General features: G+C 37.9%; 1 protein-coding gene across 2 annotated transcripts in view; it reads left to right on the top strand.

The window, feature by feature from the left end:
- ccdc18 (coiled-coil domain containing 18) overlaps positions 1–25,661 on the top strand; it is a 45,409-nt gene that overhangs the window by 298 nt on the left and 19,450 nt on the right. For both annotated transcript variants that reach the window (XM_067454067.1, XM_067454066.1), the window contains exons 2-18: positions 30–151; positions 4,094–4,250; positions 4,361–4,510; positions 8,050–8,159; positions 8,252–8,380; positions 8,537–8,633; positions 8,732–8,853; positions 10,568–10,856; positions 11,002–11,089; positions 11,218–11,435; positions 12,023–12,133; positions 13,888–14,019; positions 14,106–14,240; positions 15,642–15,719; positions 16,394–16,510; positions 16,619–16,786; positions 22,759–22,901. In XM_067454067.1, coding sequence (XP_067310168.1) covers positions 51–151; positions 4,094–4,250; positions 4,361–4,510; positions 8,050–8,159; positions 8,252–8,380; positions 8,537–8,633; positions 8,732–8,853; positions 10,568–10,856; positions 11,002–11,089; positions 11,218–11,435; positions 12,023–12,133; positions 13,888–14,019; positions 14,106–14,240; positions 15,642–15,719; positions 16,394–16,510; positions 16,619–16,786; positions 22,759–22,901 — 2,345 coding nt within the window. In that variant the 5' untranslated portion in view covers positions 30–50. The remainder of the gene's footprint in view (positions 1–29; positions 152–4,093; positions 4,251–4,360; positions 4,511–8,049; positions 8,160–8,251; positions 8,381–8,536; positions 8,634–8,731; positions 8,854–10,567; positions 10,857–11,001; positions 11,090–11,217; positions 11,436–12,022; positions 12,134–13,887; positions 14,020–14,105; positions 14,241–15,641; positions 15,720–16,393; positions 16,511–16,618; positions 16,787–22,758; positions 22,902–25,661) is intronic.

Genomic DNA, 25,661 nt, shown 5'->3' with positions numbered 1-25,661 from the left:
CAAAGAATATATAGATAATTTATTTACAGGGTTCCGAATAACAATCACCAATGTTCAAAGACAACAGGGGTTTGGTAGAGGATGTTGTCTCCTTAAGGAATCAGCTGCGATTGACTGAGAAAAACCTACAATCAGTAGGGGAACAATTGAGGTGAGGCATTTGTCTCTTGAGAATTGTTGTAGAAATGCATTGTGCGGATAACATGGTAACGTTAGATCTTTTCAGATTCAAGATGCAGTTTTGCGTGTTATTTCACCCCATTCTGAGATTCGCTTTACCATGTTGTCTTGGTGTGTGTGTGTGTGTGTGTTTTATTGAACAATTTAAATTTACAGAAACTTGCATATGAAAACATAAACAAGTGAAAACATTAGCACTTTGAGATGTTCTTTAAAATTTAAAGTGCTTTATAAATAAAATGTATTATTATAATAAAATGTATAACGTTACATATTGCATAATATACATGTAACTTATACAATTCAATCTCCAGTAATAGATATTTCATTAGAGTTCATATGCTTACTCAGACTCATATGCTCTAGGGCTGCACGTTTTTGGGAAAATATTAAATTGCGATTTTTATTTTTTATTTTTGCAAACTCATGTGTTTATGACATTTTGTGTTTATATATTAATATGACAATAATAATCATATTATTGCTACATAAAAACATTTAACAAAATAAGAAATATTACTTTTGCAATAAAACATGTATTATTAAAAAGAGTATTTAAGAATAAATATAATAATAATATTTTACAGAGCGTATTTACAAAAAAAACTGCTGGGTTACATGTTAATATGCAGATAGCTTATGACAAAAAAAAAAAATCATCAGAAAGGTCTGATGATTTATTGTTTACAGCTTTGCATTACTAGTTTGTGAAGATGTTTGATCCGGGCAATGAAAGCAATAATAGCTTAACCCTCATTCTTCCCTCAGGTCATTTTGACCTGACATAAAGTTAAAAAAAGTGTTCATTGGAGTGGACCAGTGCTGTGTTCCACTCAACTTTTAGATACTCATTTTAGAAAATGAAATTCTCCATAGTGGATTCTAAGTGATCAAGGGCTTAGGACGTTCCAGTTCAGTCCATTGCAAAAAATAACCATTCTCAAGTCAAACTAAAAATGCTAAAACTTTTCCAAAATTGATTTTATAATGTATATATGAATGCATTCTGAAGTAAACTGGCTTTAGAACACAACAAAACAGTTAATTTGCACCATATAATAAGGCCATCTAGTGCCAAGAGTCATGAAATATCATGTTATATTATTATTTTTCCACAAGATGTCGGCAAAGACACCCAATGTGAGATATTTTGAGCTGAAATAAAGCCCCACTTGGCTACTTTTGCTCTCGGGGTCCCTCTACAGTTTGGAAAAAATAATGTCCTCAACAACTGTCGTAAGCTCTGTAATCCTACAACAGGGAATGCCATCGCGCGTGCATTTGTTGACATGACAACCCTGATAGCCCTGAACTAGTGATGCGTGGCTCGTCTCATAACCCGCGGACCCCGTATGTCTATTTAATGGTCGCGGGTGCGCGGCGTGTTGTAAAAATATATACAGTGGTGCGGTGCGGGCCAAATAACTTCATAAAAGCGTCCCGCGGGTCGGTGCAGCACTAACAGTTCTCCTGAACACTGCAAGAGGATTTCGAGTTCTTCTGGCGTCGCGTGTGAAATGTCTTCATCCCAGGTAACGTTACAGTCAGTGGCATATGCTTCAGCATGTCATATGAGTATAATTCCATGGGTTTTATTTTTTTCAAACGCCAAATAATCACGATGCTCACGTTTACAAGCCAGCGTCATTATAGTAGTCTATTGGTTACCGTTTTACAGAATCTATATGATACTTCAGTTCAATGTTTGAGTGGTAGCTCACCGTAACAAGCATGACAGCATCGGTCGGGCACGCCTCCTTCAGCTCACGCCGACGAGCAAACGCTGGTCACATGTTGATCCTCGTCCTGTCTTTAATCCCATCACTTTTTCGTTTCCTCTTATTGCTTTCCTCCAACAAAACCTTTTCTTTCTTATGTGTCTGTGCTGCTTCGGACATGACTATATTATCCGACGAACAAAGTTGGGCTCGCACGTCTGAATGTAAGGAAGTGTTGGTGTTGGTGGAAGTGACGTATATGCCGTAAAGCAGTCGAATTTTGTAGTTCTTTTTGTTCTCGGGTTACTACCCGAAACCCGAAGTTTAAAAGTACGATTAAAAACGATACAGACCCCATCAGGCTATGGCAGACGTGTCATTCAACCTATTGTAAGTCGATTTATCATCACAAGAGTCTTAAAAAATATATTATAAAGGTTGAAAAGTTACCTAGTGCTGCTTTAAAAGGGTTATGCATGAAAGTGTGTTATTTTGAATTTAAGTTGAAAGAATGTGCCTAAATTATTTATAATTTTTTAAATAAATTCAAGTAAAAATAACAATCTCCAAAACAGTTGCATTACAAAATAGAAAAAATATTGTAAATGGATACAATTCAACAAATTGAACATGGAGCTGCATCGAGATCTCCATATCTATGGGATTTAACCACATTCGAACTTGAAGATTTCAAAAGAGAAGTTTGCGAAGAACCAAAATCTAAAATCATATTGATATATTTTTAATACTTTTCGATTGACACTCACATTAAAGGGGTACTTTAGTGCTGGGAAGATGAATCTGTATTTAAACTGGGTCATCAATGTAGTAGAAATGTGAAATTATTTTTTAATTGTGTGCCCTCTAGACTAGAAAATGCATTTTTGTCTCATGGGGTTGAAAGACTACAATTCCCAGAATGCTTCGCTGCCCATTGAGGCCATTCCTAAAGCCACCTACTTGATTACTGTGACTGAGTTGGAGTAGACACTACAGTTAAAAACTGAACGTGTCTGTTCAATATAATGACTGAGTCACCGCGTGAGTATCACAGCACTGAGCACTAACTGCAGGAGTGAGATAAATAAGCTGAATGAGCTCTCGTGATGAGAGCTGAGGTAATCGCGACTACACTCGCGGCATACAATCACAACGCGAGTTCAGTCTGGTGCTTTTTCAGTTCAGTTCATGCCTTTGCAGGCTTAACTTCATAGAAATTAATTTGAGAAGTTAAAAGACTTACATTGCTCACCATAGCTCGGTTTAAATGAGTGCCTGTAGCTGAGCTGAGCTCTGAGTGTAATCTCCCACCCCCATGCGCGGGTTCAAAACATGCGGAAATGGCTCCCTCTGCTGGCTGTAGTCTTTAGCCTTTGGCCAAACATTCCTCCTATGATGCAAATATCGTCAATTTGCGTCATAGGAGGAATTAAATCTCTTGTCTCAGGGGGATATGAGGGGGGAAAGCACAATCATTTGAATATACTCCAGGGTTTCTACTGATACAAAGCCATATGCTAATCGCTGAAGTAACCCTTTAAGCCACATTACCGCATGTACCATGTCGGGCCTTTAAAATGGAGATAACAAAAATAAAGTTTAATAAGAACCAGATTCTTCAATGGGATTAAAATATTTTTAATACTTCTGAAGTTACAGGCATGCAAACTTAAGGGAAATGTCCCATATTTGAACGTTCACCATTGGCATATTATGCAACAGAGATTGCTAAAGTAAACAGATTAAAAGTAAACTAATTGGCTGTCTTTGGGTAAATAAAATAAACATGATGCCATCTTTGTAAGTAATGTTTACCCCACTGTTATTTTTGCACCAAATTTCAAGTGAAAATTGACCCCCCCCTCTACAAAACTGTGAATTACTCAGTAAAAATACTCTAATTACATGTAATATTTTGGATTTCTTCTTCATTCTTGTATTTCTTTCTCCAGAAAAATAAAATAAAAATTTTAGCCGGGGACCTCTTTCTTATTTGACAGGAATGACCCAACTTCTTAAAAGATTGATACTTTTTTTAATTTGCTATGTTGCTTTTGTCCACATTATTTTAAATGTTGTCATTTGTTTTGATACTTTTTTGTAAATATTTATTGTCATATTTTAATATTAAAAATGTTTTTGGAACAGCACTACTTATACTTGTCGTTGTATTGTTAGCATTTCACTCATTTCAGTCAATCAGGAAATGACATCGTTGGTGAGGATAATAACAGGAGTGCTGTAGATGGATTCCCAGGTCGTCTTACATTAGAGGACCTTCAGAAGCCTGATCCAGTATATTTACACCCTGAGCAGAGGGCATGTGCACGTATATCTTTCTGTGACTGCAGGGTAAGACACTGTAAAGAAGAACCAGATACATTTAGTATTGGCACATTTTAAATGCTTGTTGTTCGTGAAATGTTTTGCCTTATTTGAGATGTTTTTGCATTTATCTATAGTCAGAGAGAAACATGGAGACGGAGACGTCTATCCTCAGGAGGAAGCTCAACACCATCAGACAGGAGAACTCTTCTCTGGTCATGGAGAACAGGCAGCTCATCAACGACATTGAAGCTGCTCAGCTTGAGTTGGCCAGCTCAAGGTCAAAGGTAATGCTCTTCACATAGCGATTGGTTATTATAATGTTTGTGGTACTCAGTGGCGTTCTGTAAGAGGTACACAACTGTTCAAAATTTTGGGGTTAGGTTAGGCAGGTTTTAAATGGTTTTCTTCTGCTCTCCAAGGCTGCATTTATTGGATCAAAAATATAGTAAAAGCAGTAATATTGTGAAATATTACAATTAAAAAAAACATTTTTATTTCAATGAAATTTTTTAAATTAATTTAATCCTGTGATGTCAAAGCTGAATTTTCAGCATCATTATTTAATTCTTCAGTATCACATGATCCTACAGGAATCGTTCAAATATACTGATTTGCTGCATATTATTCACTTTCCGAATTCAGATTTATGCTTTGGCATGTCACTAATTATCAATGTTGATGAATAGAAAATTTACCATTTATCTGAAATAAAAATGCTCTGTACTTTCTCTTTTGATCATTTGCATTTGTCCTTGTTGAATAAAAGTATTCATTTCTTACTGACCCCAAACGTTTGAACAATAGTGTATAATTACCTGTGTTCATTTAAAAAGTGTATTGATAGTTTTTTTTCTTAATCCATAAATCGAAATAATTTCTATACATTAGTGGTGTTTACTAAATCAAGCATCACTATTACTTTTGCTCATACTTGAGATTTGAACAAAATTTAGGTCAAATGATTCTAAAGTCTTCTGAAGCCTGAAAATTTTAAATCTAGACCAGGGGTCCAAACTGGGTTCTGGAAGAGCCACTGTCCTCCAGAGTTTAGCTCCAGCTTGCCTCAACACACCTGCCTTGGCTGCGTTTCTTAAAAGCATTGTGGTGGCAATGGTTCTACAATATACTTAGGCTTACAATGCTTTTGGGATTAACTGTTTCATGTGTTTGATTGGGGTTGGAGCAAAAACCTGCAGGACAGTCGCCCTCCAGGAACAAGATTGTACACCCCTGATCTAGACATCCAGTCATTCACCTAAGCCAGGGCTGTGCAATTTAGCCCTTCAACGTTGTTCAAACTCATCTTCCTGTAGCTACTTGACGCGGTGCTGCACAGAGCGGTCAGTGTATGATATCAATGTACCACGAGAGCAATTAGAGAACAGACAGCTCTGTATGCTTTTAAATCATTATCACGGTACTTTAATGTCATACACCGATTGGGGCTGTGCACCGCTTCATCAGCCTCTTGATTTAGCTTGTTCAGTTGTGTTTGATTAGGTTTGGAGCTAAACTTGGCTGGAAAGTGGACCTCAAGAGTCAGAGCAGAGTTGCCCGTCCTGATCTAAGCAGTTCTTGGCACATTCTTATGAGAAGTAATGAAGTCTGATTTATTATTAGCAAATCATTCTTTTGAGTCGGATTTTTCAATAAATCATTGTGAGCTTTTTCACTGCATGGTACGACTCGACGCTGCTCAGTTTGGCTCGCTTTGCTTTTCCACTGCAGTTAGTGCTGGCTCTATGTCCGTGATATTACGCTCGTCGGTTAACAATGAGAGGTACGTCTGCTCCTCGTCTACTGACCCCGATGCACTCATTTCCTTTTTTTTAAAGCTACACTGTGTGATATTTTCCCCCATCTAGCGGAGTAAAGGTATATGACCATTCAGTGAATAATAGTTTCTGTTCTTCTCAATTCTGATTTCGTTTTAACTCCTACGGTGGCCAATTTAGTCCAAGATTAACATGGCAACCCCCCTCTTCACATTCAACACGGTGCCATCCATCGAGTGTTAAAACGCGAAAGGCGAAGCTTGAATTTATGGGTATGTCCCTCTTTGGCTAATGTACTTTCAAGATGGAGGGGCAACATGGCAACCGGCATTCGAACCACACACCCGTATGCATTTTCAAAGGCATATTATAAACTTACGAGAATACTTTATTACTTGAAAGAAGTAAATATACATTAATGAGCACAAATATATTTGAAAGAAGTGTTTTTAGCTAAGGGTAAACAAAAAAAGTTACACAGTGTAGCTTTAAAGCAAGTGGTTTGAACAAATGTGCGAACAAATGATACTGAGGTGGATGTTGCTGCTAGCGGGTTTGGTGTTTTGTATCGCAAATCCAGGCCTGTCGCGATAGTCAATAAATCAATTAATAGCACAATAAAAAAAATAGGAGCTCCGTAATTTTTCCGGCAGCGATAATTTCCATTTGCATGCTTGTTTTCCTCGTCTCTCTCGTTGACTGCGAGCACGCTCCTCGTTTGGGGAGGTGTTTGTTTATAGTCGATGCGCAGACCGGGTGCTGGTGTTATGAGACATCATGCTCGGCCAGATTCTCCTGGAAATCGTGCTTTTTCGGTTGCAGAGCTGCACGCAAAGTTACAAAATTTGATGTGCACAGCGCCAAACGAAATGGGGACTCATGCACTCCGCGTTGACGTTATTTTTGCCTTGCGCACCCTCGCGCTCGTGCAGACGCGCAGAGTATAAACGAGGCTTAAAGCTACACTGAAGTTGGCAATTTGATAAATGCAAGTTAATTCTTCAGTTCAGTTTTGTGTGCTAAAAAAGCTCAGTTCCTGTAGAGATAGCAATACACATTCTCCTTTTTTTGCCAAATAAATGAAAAGCATGTCCTCAATGTCTTTTCTCTTTCTGTATCAAAATCTCACCTAGCTTTCCTCAGAGATGGTCAAGTTGTTTAAACATGATTACATGATATAACTTTTTTTAATGCTGTATCCTAAATTTTTGATAATTAATTTATATATCATATGCTGAAGTAAATTTCTGGAGTGTTAACGATTAAAAGAAAAAAACAAAAACAAGAACCGAACCATGGGTTTTGTGAACCGTGCCACCAATATGCACCTCATCTGTTGCAGTTTTCTTCCATTTTATGTGATATTAATTATGATTCCATTTATTAATGATTTATTTATTGATATTTTTAATGTTTTCCGTTTTCAGTGTTAAATAACAGTCTTAAGAAATAAAAGTTTATTGATCTTTGAAAAAATTTACCTGCATTATTATGCCATTATCATTATTTTAGATGAAAATGGTCTCAGAACGACAATATTATTGTTTATCGCAATAATTTCTTGGCCAATTTATCGTCCAACAAAATGTGTTATCATGACAGGCCTAGCTGGTAGTGATGGTTCTCTCTGACCAATCAGTGATTTGCAGGGCTTACACGTTACATTTTAGTTTATGTGCAGCTGACTTGGAAGTTGGAACCTCAACTGGAGGTGTTACTAAAAAAAAAGTACTAGGTACTGTACACAGTGGAAAATCCCCCAAAATTAAGCTGTACCATGCAATGGAAAACGCCAATTGAACCATTTCACAAAATGGGTCTAAATAATTGATGATTCAATGATTCAGTCACAATGATTAAGCTTAAACTGAACTCCCTAGCAACATGCTTAGCAACACGTTCTAAACACCTTAATATTGGCATGAAATGAAAATTGAACATTTTGATCCATTGATGTCATAACTTGTGAAACAACTGATTTATCTCTGGTTTCTCCTAGTATTGTACGCAGCTGATGTTTGTATTAATAACTGATGTTTGTTGTATAGATCCGTATTTTGGGATCCACTGTGGGCGCCAGGACCTCCAGTGTGTCTTTTATGAAGGAGCAGATTTTGGGTCTAGAAGCAGAACTGGACACCCAAACCAAAGCTTTAGAGTAGGTTCATCTATTCTACGATTTACATCTTCCTAGAAAAACCAGATGGTTTTCTGTCAGATATCTGCAGCAGCATATCCTTGTTTCTTCAGGGCTGCAGAGCAGAAATTGGAAGAAAGTGAACAGACAGTGATGCAAAGTAACAGACTGGCGGAGAAGCTCAGGGATGAGCTGAGAGTTGTTAAAGCCGAGTTAGCTGAACGAACACGTCTGGGGAAACGGTATGAGATTAGTTATGCTAATGAAAACTTCACAGACTAATTCATCCTGGTAGAAGTAATGACTTAAAGATGGAATTACCTCAAATGTACAAGAAGTCTCTTTGTAATTCTTGAAGCACTGCAGCTTAAAATTATCTGAAAATGTTTCTTTCAAAGTGCGGAGCAGCAGAGAAACCAAGCGCTCCGAAATGCAGAGAAGCTTACGGTCACCTTCAAAGAATACAAAGAGGATTTTTCTGAAAAGCTCAGGACGGTAATCTGACTAAAACTGATTCATATGAATCACTCTGTGTTCTGAGATATTACTTATTTTCCTGTTGCATGTTTCATGCATGTCATGCATTATTGAAGGTGTTGGAGAGTGAGGGCCAGCTGAAGGTCAGTCTGATGGAGTGTGACAGAGAGAGAGAGGAGCTGGGGAGGAAGTGTGCTGAGCTGGAGAGAGAAAAGGAGGGCCTACGTCACAACTTCTGGTAAGGGAGCATTTCTTAAACTAATCTGTTGCTGTGGGCTATAAAGATCATTAGTCAATGAGGGTTAATATAATGTACAGCAATGTACAATATACAGTAAAAACATGAATATAGTGAAATATTATTACAATTTAAAATAATTGTTTTCTATTTAAATATATTTTAAAATGTAATTTATTCATGTGAGGGTTAAGCTGAATTTTCTACATCATTACTCCAGTCTTCAGTATCCCATGATACTTCAGAAGTCATTCTAATAGGCTGATTTGAAGAAATATTTACTGCACCCTTGCTGAATAAAAGTATTAATTAGTACTAAGTAGTAATTAAGTAGTAATTCATTTCTTCACACACGCACACACACACTAGAGTTTAGATTCTCTACCCGAGCCCGAGCCCAAACCTGACCCGAACCGACCCGCGGGCCGGGTCGGGCTGAGATTTCCCTGCATTATCCTCGGGTCGGGTAGGGCCGGGCCCGTGATCAAGCGTTTGTTTTTTTAATCATTAGCCTACTTTACTAGTCTAATTGGGTGGGCAGAAAGCTATGCTATAATCAGAAATTATATGTATATTTAGCAAAGTAAGAACTAATACAACAACTAAGAAACAAATGTGTAGGCTACAAAGTTGCACAAGTCAGGATTAGTGTAAAAATGTGTGTTAAACTCACAGCTCGAGCAGTGATGGAGCGCAGCATTATAAACAGAAACGCTCTGTGTCAAGAGCTGCACTTTGCTTTATTAAATATCTTCGAATCGATTAAATATCCATTGTTTAATGGCTACAACAAAGATAAATGTCTGAGCTGGATTTGAGCAAACACCAGTTTACCGGTGAGCGGTTCATGAGCGCGCGCCTGCGGATTATTGAGCGGAGTCAAGTCAACTTTATTTATAGCCTATAGCGCTTTTACAATGATGATTGTTTCAAAGCAGCTTCAAAGTGTTAAACATGAAAATATTGCAACAAAATTTTATTCGGCTGTACAGTCGCTGTGGAGAAATGATAAAACTACATTTAGTTTTCAGTTGAGCCTCACCAGTCCGCTTCGCTGCACTTTGCTCATTACAGGCTTGTTTTCGTCAAAACGCCCATGTATTGAACAATGGTCGGGTTTAAATCGGGCTCGGGCTCATAATTAAAGTTAATGTGTCGGGCCGGGCCGGGCTCGGACACAACATGCACGGGCTCGGGTAGGGTCGGGCTTGATTTTTTTGAGCCCGATCTAACCTCTAACACACACACACACTTACTGACCCCATACTTTTAAACAGGAGCGCTAAAACAGTAACTTCTAAAAAAGTTGTCAATGTTGTCAATTACCTTAACATAATATACACATATTATGTTGAGGTAATTGACAACATGGACAACTTTTTTAGATCAATATTTCTGTATTTTAACAAGTAAATCAATATTTAAGGTATCTATAATGTATATAGATGTATAAAGGTGTGTATACACCACAAATGATTTTTAATCAAAATGTATTTTGTCTTGCTTTCCAGTATAAATATCAAAAATCCTGAAAACTTTTTAATTGCTAAAAAGTTTCAAAAAATATTGAGATTGTTTTTCCAGAGTATATATTTTGAATTTGTTTTTTGTTTTTATTTTTTGCATCCCATTGGTTTTTATTCCCACTAAATTTTGTTGCAAAAAAAGGTAAACCACCCGTTAGTTGTAACTTGCTTTTCTGTTCTCTGGTCAGTGAGCTGAAGGAGCTTCACGGCCGCTCAGAGTCTCTGTCCGCTGAGCGTGTAGAGCTGCAGTCTCAGGTTCAGCAGCTCTCAGATCAGCTGAAACAGCTGCAGAGGGAGCTGGCTGAGAAGGAGACGCAGCTGCAGGAGGTGGCGGGGCTGAAGAGAGAGAACGAGGACCTGCGGCTCCTCACGGCCTGTCAGGAGCAGAGGGTGGCTCAGGCCCACAGAGAGCGAGAACAGGACCGTGGCGAGCTGGCCAGCCTAGAGAGCATACTGGACTTATTACATCTGAGAGAGGTGCTGGAACTCACACTCACTCTCACACTCACACACATTCTCTCTAAATAAAATGAATTATTATCTTTACAATTTTAATTTCATTTTACACATTTAAAAAGAGATAATTCCTCTAAAAGTGATAATCCTCTCATCATTTACTCAGAATCGGGAAGGTGCGCTGTGTGTGAACCCTTGTTTGCTATCCACACCATCTTACACAAGCACCACTGAATCTCTCAAACACATACCTGGTAAGTGTCGAACTCGCATTACAGGATACTGCTGCCTTCCTGAGACTGTCTACCTTCACTTATTCATCCTGCTTTTGTAGTATTTTACTGGACAAACTGTTACTTTAACCTTTTCACTGTTCATGTAGGTGAGCGTTACCAGAAGCTGCTGGCAGTGCTTCAGATGGCTGAGAGGGAAAAGTCCCGGCAGGCCAGCGCTGCTCAGGGGCTACAGGAGAGACTGACAAGAGCCCAGGAGGAGATTGTCTCCCTCCAGACCTCCATCACAGAGAGATCCTCTCACTACCAGCAGCTCCACAATCAGCTTTTGGACAAAGCTACTCAGGCCACCTCCTTAGAGAAAGAGGTAAGCATCTCATCAATTTAATTTCCACCCGGGTACCATGAAAAACATTTGAACACAATTGAAACGTGTAAAATAACATTTCTCATTTTTGTTTAGTTCAACTTGAAGTACTAAAATAAGTAAGACTGAATAAACTAAAACTAATAAATAAAAAAAGACATATGTTTTCTAATTAAATGAGATATACCACAACATTACTAAAATTAATGTGAAAACTGAAAATATATTTAATAAAAAAATATTAAAAAAAACTATAATGGTATATGCTGTTAAGTTTGGGAACAGTAATATTTTTTGTCTTTTTTTTTTAAAAAGGAAATGAATACTTTTATTCAGGGATGATCAAGTGACCATATACTTGGTATTAGTATAATAAATAATATCAAAGTATAAAATAGTTTTTTAAAATTGTAATATTTTACAGTACTGTATTTTCAAATAAATAAATGCAGCCTTGGCGAGTATAACAGATTTCTGTCAGAAAGATACAAATACCTTTTTAAGTATTTCTCTACAACTGCCCATTGTTTTCAATATGCTAGACGTATAGTAGCTTTGACTGACTGACCAAAAGTTATGTTTATTAGCTAAAAAAGAAGAGTTCTCGTATAACTGTCCTGGAGAAACAGCTGCAGGAGAAGAGTGCTGCTTATTCGCTGACTGTAATCAAGACCAGCCAGTTGGAACAAGACCTTCTGGTAACATAAATACATTAATAAATAAAGATATATATATATATATATATATATATATATATATATATATATATATATATATATATATACACACACATACATACATATATACAGTGCCTTGTGGAAATATCCGGCCCCCTTGAACTTTGCGACCTTTTGCCACATTTCAGGCTACAAACATAATGATATGAAACTGTCATTTTTTGTGAAGAATCAACAACAAGTGGGACACAATCATGAAGTAGAACGAAATTTATTGGATATTTCAATCTTTTTTAACAAATCAAAAACTGAAAAATTGGGCGTGCAAAATTATTCGGCCCCCTTAAGTTAATACTTTGTTGCGCCACCTTTTGCTGCTATTACAGCTGTAAGTCGCTTGCCATATGTCTCTATCAGTTTTGCACATCGAGAGACTGAAATTTTTGCCCATTCCTCCTTGCAGAACAGCTCGAGCTCAGTGAGGTTGGATGGAGAGCGTTTGTGAACAGCAGTTTTCAGTTCTTTCCACTGATTCTCGATTGGATTCAGGTCTGGACTTTGACTTGGCCATTCTAACACCTGGATATGTTTATTTTTCAACCATTCCATTGTAGATTTTGCTTTATGTTTTGGATCATTGTCTTGTTGGAAGACAAATCTCCGTCCCAGTCTCAGGTCTTTTGCAGACTCCATCAGGTTTTCCAGAATGGTCCTGTATTTGGCTCCATCTATCTTCCCATCAATTTTAACCATCTTTCCTGTCCCTTCAAAGAAAAGCAGGCCCAAACCATGATGCTGCCACCACCATGTTTGACAGTGGGGATGGTGTGTTCAGGGTGATGAGCTGTGTTGCATTGTTGCCAAAAAGTTCAATTTTGGTTTCATCTGACCAGAGCACATTCTTCCACATGTTTGGTGTGTCTCCCAGGTGGCTTGTGGCAAACTTTAAATGACACTTTTTATGGATATCTTTAAGAAATGTCTTTCTTCTTGCCACTCTTCCATAAAGGCCAGATTTGTGCAGTATACGACTGATTGTTGTCATTTGGACAGAGTCTCCCACCTCAGCTGTAGATCTCTGCAGTTCATCCAGAGTGATCATGGGCAAGTCTTCAGTCTTCTCCTTGTATGAGCTGAAAGGGACAGCCAGGTCTTGGTAGATTTGCAGTGGTCTGATACTCCTTCAATTTCAATATTATCGCTTGCACAGTGCTCCTTGGGATGTTTAAAGCTTGGGAAATCTTTTTGTATCCAAATCCGGCTTTAAACTTCTCCACAACAGTATCTCGGACCTGCCTGGTGTGTTCCTTGTTCTTCATGATGCTCTCTGCGCTTTAAACAGACCTCTGAGACTATCACAGTGCAGGTGCATTTATACGGAGACTTGATTACGCACAGGTGGATTCTATTTATCATCATTAGTCATTTAGGTCAACATTGGATCATTCAGAGATCCTCACTGAACTTCTGGAGAGAGTTTGCTGCACTGAAAGTAAAGGGGCCGAATAATTTTGCACTCACAATTTTTCAGTTTTTGATTTGTTAAAAAAGTTTGAAATATCTAATAAATTTCGTTCCACTTTATGATTGTGTCCCACTTGTTGTTGTTTCTTCACAAAAAATGACAGTTTCATTTCATTATGTTTGAAGCCTGAAATGCGGCAAAAGGTCGCAAACTTCAAGGGGGCAAAATATATATATCACACATAAAACACAATTTTTTAAAGAGATAAAACAGCAAATCTTTTCTGTCCTCTGTACCTGTGTTCAATTAGGAAAAGACCAGCAGTATGCAGCACTACCAGTCAGTCTTGAACAAGAAACAGAGGGAATATCAGCAGACTATAGAGAAAATCAAGACTGCACAGTCACACAAATACAAAGAACTGGAGGATAGAATAGAGGTGGTATGTGTACGTTTTTACATTTATTAATTATATTGCGCTTCTGCCTGTGTAAATCCTGTATTTGTAATAAGATGTGTTTTTTTCAGCTGCAGTTGTCTTTGGCTCAGAAACAGACTGAACTCGAGGAGCTAGAACAAAATGTGTCTGATTTTTACACAGAGAAGCAGGAGTCACAGCAGAGAGCTGCTCTTCTACAGACCATTATAGATCAGCTCACTGAGGTCAGGTCTCACCCTTAATGCATACTCATCCCACAGGTACAGTTGGCTTCAAAAGTCTGAGACCACATTGAAAATTGGGATGTTTTCCATTTACAGCTGTAAATAAAGATTTTTGACTAGTTCTTGGTCGAAAATCAGTCAATATGTGATATTGATCATCATGTGACTGTTTGTATAGACAGTCAGATGTTCTTGCTTCCAGTTTTGCACAAAATGCTCATTGGATCATTCTCATCAGGTTTTACACGTCAAATTAATTTGCATTCGAAAGATTTTATATTAAAGAGGCCATATGGTTATTTTTAATGTTTAATGTTTATCTTTTCATAGTCTCCCACAAAGGGAAATTAAATACTGATCTAGAGCTGCCTAAACCGCCTTGATCAAAGTCCAGATATTACCTCCGCAAACATGTCACAATGTGAAATATTAGCATAATGCCCACCCAAAGGTAAATGCAAAGAAATAAGTGATGGTTCAGTGAATTGTAGTGTTATTGTGATTATGGTAAGCGGTGTTACATTTCCGACACATGCTTGAGGGGTTTAGCCAATCACAACGCACTGGGCCAGCGTGCCAATCAGGACACTCTGGGCTTTTCAGAACGAGGGGCAGAACGAGCAGTTCAGAAAGACTAAAAATAGAGGTGCTGCTGTTATGTACAATATCTAAAAAACTAGTTTTTTCAACATTAACGTATGTTAAAGGTTCTGTATGTAAGTTTTTAACTTTACTAAAGCATAAAAATATCATATGTTTGCAGATATTTAGGACAAATGCTGAGTTCACTTGCTCGTTTCTCTGAAAAACAATGCTACATCCAGTTATTTTACTTTGTGCGTTCTGCGTCAGAATGTCTTTTTTTTGTTTTGGTCTGTGTAATAATGAACATTGCCAATTTGCCCAATAGTATTTTAAAACCGCGGGTTGCTAGTTGGTGGAAAACTCAGGGTATCGCTGCCATGGAAGCCAGCAAACAAACTGGGTCAGCGATTGCAGATTCTTCCCAAACTAAAAAGCCTCAGAAAACATTAAAAAAATCAGCGCCTTCATTATCAATTGCACTCATTCCTGTTGCGTGTCCTTAAACTGACCACCTGCGTGAGTGTCGAGTCTGATAAGAAGGGTGCTGGAAAGTATATTTTTAATTTGGACTGCAGTACCTGTTACAACCACTAGGTCATTCCCACATACAGCACCTTTAACCAATTCTAGTGCACCCAATTAAAACAACAATCACTTTCAAAAAGCGTCATATCATATACTATCATTTAAATGGCCTCTTTAAATGTAATATATACACAAATGTAAGCATTTTGCTTTCTTCAGACTTCTGAATCACTCTATCAGTGACGTGAGTTTGTGTAAATTTCTTATGGAGTATGTCTGTTCCTTGGACAGGATTTTGAAGGAAAATCTAAATGCAGTGAAGAGACACTCAAAAAGGTTGAAGAGCAAGCTGCTGACTCTGCTTCAAAAGTGAGTCTGATGAACTGTTTTTGTTTTGTTTGTCTGCTCAGCACTATGATGAACAGAACAGGGCGTTTGTTGTTACATTGCTTTGTCTAAAGCAGTGGTTCTCAAAGTTGGCCTCCCTTGTCTAGCATAATATTTAAAGATAATTCCTTTAGTGTTTTCTGTTGTAATTGATTAAAAAGCAACTTTATTATTAACAGAAACTAGCAGTGTTGAAATATTAAATTATTCTACCATGATTTATTTTTAATTTAAATGTTTTAAGCCCTGTGAATGTTGAACCACCAGTCTAAATGAATTAATACACAACGATAACGTTAACGTTCGTTAACGTTAGTTTACTACATGCGTTGACATTACAATGGGAGATGCTTCTGAAGCATTTATTAACCTTAGTTTGTCAATTTCACCGTTTACTAATACATTTAAATTATGCATTTTTTTATAATGCTGTAGCTAAGTTTTACTAATGGGACCTTGTAAAGTTTTACCCCAGTTTCTGGTGTGAACAAATTATTGTGTCTTCAATGAAAGCTAAATGCTGCCACTAAGTGGCAAGAAAATGCAGCTGTTATGGAAGATTTTATAGGACAAAAACTCATTATAATGAGATTTGTTGCTTTATTGTGTCAGACTTGGGTTGGAAACTGCGGTCATTTCTGTCTTGGTCTTTCCAGGTGAAGAGTCTGCAGACAGAACTGTCCTCCTGTAAAGATGAGCTTAATCATTATCTCCAGCAGATGGAGGAGGTGAAGAAACGTCATGAGAGACAGCTGGAGCTGAAAGGCATTGAGGTTAGTCCCTGAAGCTGGGTACTTCCTGTACTCCTGGAGAACCTTATTTGAATGACAGTAAGTGATACCTGTGGGTTAATGTACCACTAAGTGATGTATGTTCATCAGCTGTCACAGCTGCAGGAAGAGCTGAGTAGGAAATGTGTGGCCTATCAGAGCACCAGTGAGGAGAACCTGCAGCTGCAGCACTCCATGCAGAACCAGCACACCGTGCTGCAGGAGAGCACGTCACGCATCGCACAGCTGGAGGAGAGTCAGAGTCAGCTGCAGAGCCAGGTACACACACCAGGGCCTTGGAAAACAGGGAAATACCAGGGAATTTACCTAATGACTGTAAAAGGCATCAAAATGAATTGGTTGAGAATGCTTACATATACACTTCAACTTATCTTGATGAAGTTTTGCCATAGAATTCAATTGCTTTCCAATATACACAGATCAGGCATAACAATGACAGGTAAAGTGAATAACACTGATTATCTCTTCATCACAGCACCTGTTAGTGGCTGGTATATATTAGGCAGCAAGTAAAAATGTTGTCCTCAAAGTTGATGTGTTAGAAGCAGAAAAAATGGGCAAGCGTAAGGAGTTGAGCGAGTCAAGCAGAGGTGGAAAGAGTAACAAAATATTCTACTCAAGTAAAAGTACTGTTACTTCAATGAAATTTTACTTAAGTACAAGTAAAATTACTGGTCTAAAAATTTACTCAAGTAAAAGTAAAAAGTAGCTCATTTAAAATGTACTCAGAGTAAAAGTTACTTAGTTACTTTTTTAACAGTGGGGGTGGGGAACTCTCCCCTGTAGGGTTGTGATAGAATGAGATTTTCACGATATGACAACTATCTCAGAAAACATCAATTAAACATTTACTGTACCTATTATTAAATGATGGTTATTATCACTTGTTAAAATGATGTTAAATGAATGAAGAAGATTGGTCTTTTTTTTATTTGGTTGAACAAATGCTTTATTATAACAAACTTAACCATTTGTTTATTTTGTTTATCAAAATTTCAACAAAACGTATTATACGTCTAATAAACTAAATTTAATAAATTATTATGAATTAGATTAACAACTTATTTTTATCATTAATTCGTAAAAATGTTTAAGAATAATAGAGTCCATATGTAGTAGACGGAGCAGCTCATTCACAGAGAGAGAACAAGCAGATCATATATTCATATAGCATTCAATGTGTAACGAGTAGAAATATAGTGTGGCCCCTTTAAGAGCTGCGCGCGCTCCCTGAAAACGAGTTCTGCATCTTGTGTATGTGCGCACTGAGTTTTGAGCTCCCATGTGTGGGGATTATTCTCTGTTCTTCTGTTGCTAACAGTCAGTTATTTTGTTTTATTGAGTAATGCTGTGGACGGAAATGGAGTTTGTGATGAGAGTTCAGCGGGAAATAAAGCGCGATCCTTTTGACGTCAATCGCCTCCGTGTTTGCATCCACTCCAGATATATTAAGTGAGCTATCCGCATTTTTCACCCGGACACAAGCGTTACAAATGTTGTGCTTTAATGTTCACAGACCATGTCGCGATTTGATTTATTTCTAAGGCCTACAGCTCTACATTCGAGTATTTCGTTCATTCCACCAGTTTGCGTGTATTACACCAAATCTACGTTATAATGTAAAGTTAAGGTTCATGACTGGATTCCGGGATTCCCTCTGCGTCACAGAAATCAATCGGCCTAAGTTATAAACATACCTTTATTTGCACAGAGGGATGTGTGCCCGAACATGTTCTATGTGTTTCTTCATTTGCATCCACATTTTGTGCAAATTTGATATCCTCCAGGACAACACCACATTATTTTTTTCTATATTCAAAGTATTTCCATACTAGCCAGGAGTTCACGACGGCGTTTTGCTTTCAGGGTCTGCGTCACTGACATCTGTCTTGTTCGTCTCCATCTGATATTTGCGCGCTTGTTCTCTCCCGCGCCCCGCGCCCTCTATTCAATATTAGTCATTTCCGGATCGCGGTGTTTTTCCTCCTCTCTTTGCATTAATGATTTATTTTTACTCAGTAACGGATGTGGTTTAAAATGTAGCGAAGTACAATACTTTTAATCAAATTGTACTTAAGTAAAAGTAAAATTACAGATTTTTAAAACTACTTAAAAAAGTAGAAGTACACAGAAAAACTACTCAATTACAGTAACGCGAGTAAATGTAATTCGTTACTTTCCACCTCTGGAGTCAAGGGACAAATTGTGGTGGCTAGATGACTGGGTCAGATCATCTCCAAAACTGCGGCTCTTGTGGGGTGTTCCCAGTCTGCAGTGGTCAGTATCAAAAGTAGTCCAAGGAAGCAACAGTTGTGAAACGGTGACAGGGTCATGGGCAGCCAAGGCTCATTAATGCATGTGGGGAGCGAAGGCTGGCCTGTGTGGTCTGATCAAACAGACGAGCTACTGTAGCTCAGATCTCTCAAGAAGTTAAAGCTGGTTCTGATTGAAAGGTGTCAGAATACACATCACAGTTTGTTGCATATGGGGCTGCATAGCCGCAGCAATGGACCACAGAGCAATGCTAGAATGTGACCTGGTCTGATGAATCACTTTTTTCTTTAAAGGGGGGGTGAAATGCTGTTTCATGCATACTGATCTTTTTACACTGTTAAAGACTTGGAATCCCATACTAAACATAGACAAAGTTTCAAAAGTTAAGGTGGACGTTTGATGGGAGTATTTCTTTGTCAAAAATACTACTTCCGGTTAGTCATAAGTTTCGGCAAGTTTTTTGAGATCATGCGTCCCCATTGACGTTAGTGGGGGCGGAATTTCCTTGTATGGGCCTTACGGACAATTCTACCGGAAGCGCGTGAGAGAGAGCGAGGGAGAGAGCGAAAGCAACAGCCTACGCCCATCAAAGCGCTGGTTTGTAGATTGCTGGACAGGTGACAATTACACATAGCACATAATGTCACCAAAAAAGTGCGTTTTTGGTTGCCAGACCAAGACAGTCCTGCACAGACTCGCTAAAAACCCCGCGTTAAGGCAACAGTGGATGTAATTTGCTTTTCCGGATCAGCAACTGAGTTGCGCGAATGTTTATATCTGTTCGCTGCATTTCGGTGCCGACTGTTTCATAAACAAGGCCCAGCTCGACGCCGCATTTTCCCAATCGCCTAATGCTGAATGATGGAGCAGTCCCAACGTTAGAAGGGTGAGTGAGACTGCTTCAAATGTCTGTGTTTTTTTTAGTCCGCTTACTGTCTACACAAACCACGCGTAAACACACAAACACACGTGCACAACTGCACTTCCCACATGTACACCTTCAAAGACAAAAATACGACGATATAATTCAAGTATAAATATGTAAATAACACAAGCCGCTAAGCATATTATATAGTTAGTGTATAACTTGTAACTTACCACATACAGACGTCCTGCTCTAGTCCATTTTGCTGCTGCTCCTGTTCAACTGCAGCCTCTGGGTCTGATTCCGGATCATAGATGTATGGCTGTATCTGATTAAAAGCCATATTTTTATTTTGAATAAAGTTTTTTTCCCGCTGTTAGGGATGACGGACTCGACTCAACACACAGCGCGCTGCTGCACACGTCATTATTTAGCTCCGCTCACACGACACGCCCCCACCCGCTCGGCTTTTTTCGGAAAGACTCGGAACAGCGCATCTTTCTTATATAATTATTAAAAAAATAAAGACTTTTCGGAGATATGCAGGATGCAATGCTACTCTATAGGTACTCAAGATTGACATGACACTGACTGAAACTGAGTGTTTCACCCCCCCTTTAACATCACGTGGATGGCCGGGATGACCTAGGGACCACATGGCACCGTGATGAACTATGGGAAGAAGGCAAGCTGGCAGAGAGTGTGATGCTTTGGACAATCTTCTGCTGGAAAACCTTGGGTCCTGCCTTCTATGTTAATGTTACTTTGACATGTACCACCTACATAAGCATTGTTGCAGATCATGTACACCCTTTTATGGAAATGGTATTCCCTGGTGACTGTGGCCTCTTTGAGCAGGATAATGTGCCCTGCCACAAAGCAGAAAAGGTTCAAAAATGGTTTGAGGAGCACAACAATGAGTTTGAGGTGTTGACTTGGCCTCCAATTTTCCCAGATCTCAATCCAATCAAGCATCTGTGGGATGTGCTCAACAAACAAGTCCGATCTATCTAGGCCCTACCTTGCAACTTACATGACTTAAAGGATTTTATGCTAACATCTTGGTGCCAGATACCACAACACGCCTTCAGGGGTCTAGTGGAATCCATGCCTTGACGGTTCAGGGCTGTTTTGGTAACAAAAGGGGGACCAACACAATATTAGGAAGGTGGTCATAATGTTATGCCTGGCTAATGTAGCAGTTTTCTTAGAACTGACTAACCCTAATGCATCCCATATCAGGCTTTGGTCCAGTTCAGGTTTATTTTTCCTTTTATATTAAGCTTTGTGTAAGATTTGGGTCACATTGTTAGACTTTCCATTTAACAAACATTTAGGTCAGACAGAATATAGCCTGACAAGCAGACACTGTTTACTGTGAGAAACATGAAACTGTACCATCACTTCTGATTGGAGTAACTGATCAAACACTACATCAAACATAATATTCACTTCTGTCTGATCATTTTTGCATATTCAATGATCCTGATCGCTGTAATTGTAAAATGTTGTCCTTATTAATCTGATCAATGAATAATGGAGTCATTCATGTGTATGAAGATATGTAAAGCTGTGCCTGAGGGTTGTTCTGCTCCAGCACAAAACATTATTCTTTTCTATTTAAATAAACAGTTTGTACTCAACCTCTAAAGGAGTAATTGAACTTTAAAGTCAACGTTGACCTTAAAGCATGCTTCTCCTCTAATATTAAACTCTTCATTTTGTGCATTATAAATGTTCAGACAAATGAATATTTGTAGTAATCACATCAAATGTTATAATGTTGAAAAAAAATAGCTCAATTTTTTATTTTAAAAAACTTATATAAACATAATATAGAAAAAAATATATTGTATTTAATATAAAAAATGTATAACTGGCAAACTGTCATTTGGTCTGACTTCTTTCTGGTATGTAATGTCAACTCTTTACAATCGAATCAGTTCTGAATGGAAAAAGTTAAGTTATGTTTTACTTTTTTCCTTATTGAATATTGTTTCGCTTCAAAATACGTCACTTAACAGAAGTAAAATTGCTCACAAATGACTTGTATTAAGAGGGCTTTAATATTTTAAGATCATGCATTATCAGGTCATTCCTTAATTGTGGTGGCAAATTTTGTTAGTTTAATTTTTAAATAATGAAATGTATGCTATATATTTAACATTTGTTTAATATGCTTTATCCAGTTTATCCAGTGAAATTAAAGCTTAAGGCCTTTTTTATTATTAGAAATGTAAATCCAAGGCTGGTGCCACAACCACTAATGTCTGTGGTGGTGTGTCAGTATTTGAAGTACATTTCTGGTTTGTTCTAAAATGAGTAGGAATATGCAACTTTAAAAAAATATTTCATGAATTCAGTTTAAATGCTTTATTAAAATTACCGTTTTTAAAATAAGTGTTTTCCTTTTTTTTTATCTTTGCCCCTATTTCCATCAAGGGAGATAATTATTTTTAAATATATTACAGAGTCATGTGGTGTTGCCATAAAAGGCATTAACACCACAGACAAATTAGCACAAATCTAGACTTTTCTAAAATGGAGACTGCCATCATGATGGTTTCAGCGTCTGAGGACATTTTAGAAATATTAATAAAACTGTATTTATTAACATTTAGAGTTAAAATATGTAAATTATCAGGGTAACAACACTGACATATGAAATTGTCAGAAGTTTGTAGCAAAATGTATCAAAATAAATAAGAGCGTTTCAACTGACCATGTACCCCTTGTTCAACCACCACCTGCAATGACCTTTACACACAGACAGCATAGTCCAAATACAATTCCCTCTTTTCTTAAATTAGCAACATTCAACAGTAACACCACTGACATGAAGTTGGGGGGCACAACATTTTCTTAAAATATAACAAAATGTTTATTATTTGTATACAATATAATTAAATTGTACTTGTTTAATTAACTCTAAATCACACTATAGTTATTTTATCATTTTAACGCCATGGCTTGGTAAACTAGAAGTCAACTGGAATTAGAAAAGATCAAAAATGGGTCACACAATCTCATGACCTTACTGCCTGAAAGAGTCATCTCATCTGTGCAGATAACATCTACTGATTGCCCACAGGTGTCCCAGCTGGAACAAGATTTGGAGAAGGAACGCACTGCCTTGTCTCAGGCTCTGAGGAGAAGGGAGAGAGAGGTGGAGGAGGCCATCCAGGAGGTGCAGAAGAAGGACAGACAGGCTGCCGAGCTCTCTGGCTCCATAACGTGAGACCACCTGCCAATTCAGTTATTTAAAGGGATATCATATCTGCTTACCCCCAGGGCATCCAAGATCTTTTTCTTCATTAGTACACAAATTAAGATTTTTTACTCCAACTGTTGCACTGTGCCTGTCATATAATGCATATCAATGGGGTGTGATTCTATGAGAGTAAAAAAAAACATGCATAATGCATAAACAACTTCAAATTAAACCCTGCGGCTCGTTACGACACATTGATGTCTTAAGACACAAAATTATCGGTTTGTGTGAGAAACTGAACAGCATTTATACAGCTCTGATTTAAGTGACCACTTAACATCGATTTCTCAAGAAATTTAACAATAAGAAACTATAAGCTGTTACCAATAAAATGAAAATGGTATCAACAAAATCCATTTTTGTACTGCATAAGTGACACACAAGTAGCCTGACAAGACAGACCCACATCAAGATGTTTGATCTGGAAACTCACCATTGACAGGGCTCAATCAGAGGGGTGGGATAAATGGTTGTCTTTCAAACTCCCTCTGCATGCAATGGGATAACGCTACAACCAGCCAGAGGAATGTGAAGCGGAGCTAATTGAAACTAGTAAACGTGAAGATTAAACTTTCGCCGTATCCGGTCGGCAAAACTCCGAACACATATTCCCTTTTCAAGAATGACTTCAGTGCCATTCTTTTCTCAGAGAAAAGCTTAAGTCACGGTCAAAGCTGATTCGAAAGACCGCTGTTCGCCAGCTTCTGTGTTTATTAGAAGCACGCAAGCGCAACTCTGCCGTCATTATGTTAAGCCCCGCCCACCGACTCTATACACGATATGATTGGCCCGACCAGAGTTTGGTTTTTACAGCTCAGAAGTGTATTGAGAGTGCCTAGACGACACTCGCGGCAGATTTGCTGCTGCTAGGGTGCGTTTAGATTTCTAGGCTAACACAGAAGCTGAAGTGCCAAGGTATATTAATACTCAGAGGTGAGTTTACACTGGAATTGCATAAATGCTATATTCAAAAAATTAAAACACAAACAAAACTTAAAACGCATAAAAGATCATATTTGACATTTGAGTTTTACATGCATATATGTCAGCTACACACGTCAGTTAAATAATTACAATAGAACTATTGATTGATTAATTGTTAAGCCCTATGTTTATGTCCTGGAAAATTTTAGTAATTTACAATAATACAACAACAATATCCTGATGTACAACAACACCCAAGAAATTACTAGAAAATGTGTTGACTTCAGTTTGCCTTATTTGTAACACTGAGCTAAAGGTTATCATAATGAGGTAATGAGCTAACTTCAAGGTAATGATAACCTTTGGAAACTTTTTCCAAACCAGTGACACCTACTTTTCATATGCTGATAATAGGGGTGTAACGATACACTCGTGTCACGATGCGATATATATCTCCATACTGAACTCACGATACGATATGTATCCCAATATTTTAAGCCAAAATAACGCTTTTTATTTTTTATTTTGTACTTTTTTATTATTATATATGATTTGTTTTATTATCAGGACCCACAAATATTCCCCCATTGCATAGATTATATATAGCTGTTGTATGATTCTATGTAATAAGATTATTAATGTAATAATGTCACTGAAACACTGAAACCCTCACGCATTATTCACGCTTTCAATGCAGGCAGCATCTCTCCTCATGCCTGCTGTGCCCGGCCTCTCCCGCTATTAATGCAGTATGTTAGAATGAACCATCTAAATACTTTGAATACTCATTCTACTAAAACTAAATGAGGAGCGCCGTTCCGGCAACACGTGCACTTCAAATGATCAATGCATTCCGTCACAGCTCTAATCGCAAGAAAGCTCGTCAGAAAGCTCGTCAGAATGGCCGCTCTCAAACTGTAAACGTTTAGTTCATCCAAGAATTTTAATTCTGCATTTACTCCCTCTCATGTTGAGGGACGTCACACAATCATTTGAACGTCCGTGTTTACTACAGTATGTGCGCCATGTTAAATATATTCATCACATAAAGCCATTGTGTTTCTTCAGAAGACTTGAAGATTTGGATTAGACACATGATTAGTTATTTTTACATGCCTTTATGACATTCTTTGCATCTTTTAAGTTTGAGAGGAATGGACTTTAAAAACAGAGGGACATAAATCCCTCAGGTTTCATAAAGGATATCTTGTTTGGAAGTTAAATTAAAAAAAAAAGACATGATGGTCAGTACATGATGACAGAGTTTACATTTGTAGCCTACATTGGTTCATTTGTGTTTGGGTGAATTATACCTTATAAATAGGCCTACTACAGCAATTTGAACCTTGGATAAAACAAATCTATATCGCAAATCATATCGTTTCCATCAACGATACATATCGTCATATTTTTATATCGTGATATATCGTTTAACGAAATATCGTTACACCCCTAATAGTTAATGACAGTGAAAAATCCTAAGCAGGCATGTCATCTGAGAATACATCCAGAGACATTCTGAGTAGGATATTGCTTTTTCTAGGGACCACAGAAGTAGGACATGTCTTGTCCTGAGGGTGTCCCCTGAGATGATCTTATGACTGCTCTGTGGCTTCAGAGCCTTTGTGTCCGTAGCCACTCCTGCTTCTCTCCTCCTCTATATATACTGCTTACCGTGAATTAACTTCACTGAGGAAGAAAGCCCTTCACATATTAGGTGTTCACACAAGAGCCAAAACTAGACCACTAGGTTTTGGAATGCTTGGTTTTCTGTCCTTTTTAAGGTCAGTTTTGTTCTG

Source organism: Pseudorasbora parva, chromosome 9 (genome assembly GCF_024679245.1).
Source record: "Pseudorasbora parva isolate DD20220531a chromosome 9, ASM2467924v1, whole genome shotgun sequence".
NCBI lineage: Eukaryota > Metazoa > Chordata > Actinopteri > Cypriniformes > Gobionidae > Pseudorasbora > Pseudorasbora parva.
Note: the sequence above shows the minus strand (reverse complement) of the source record. Positions and strands in the feature narration are given on the sequence as shown.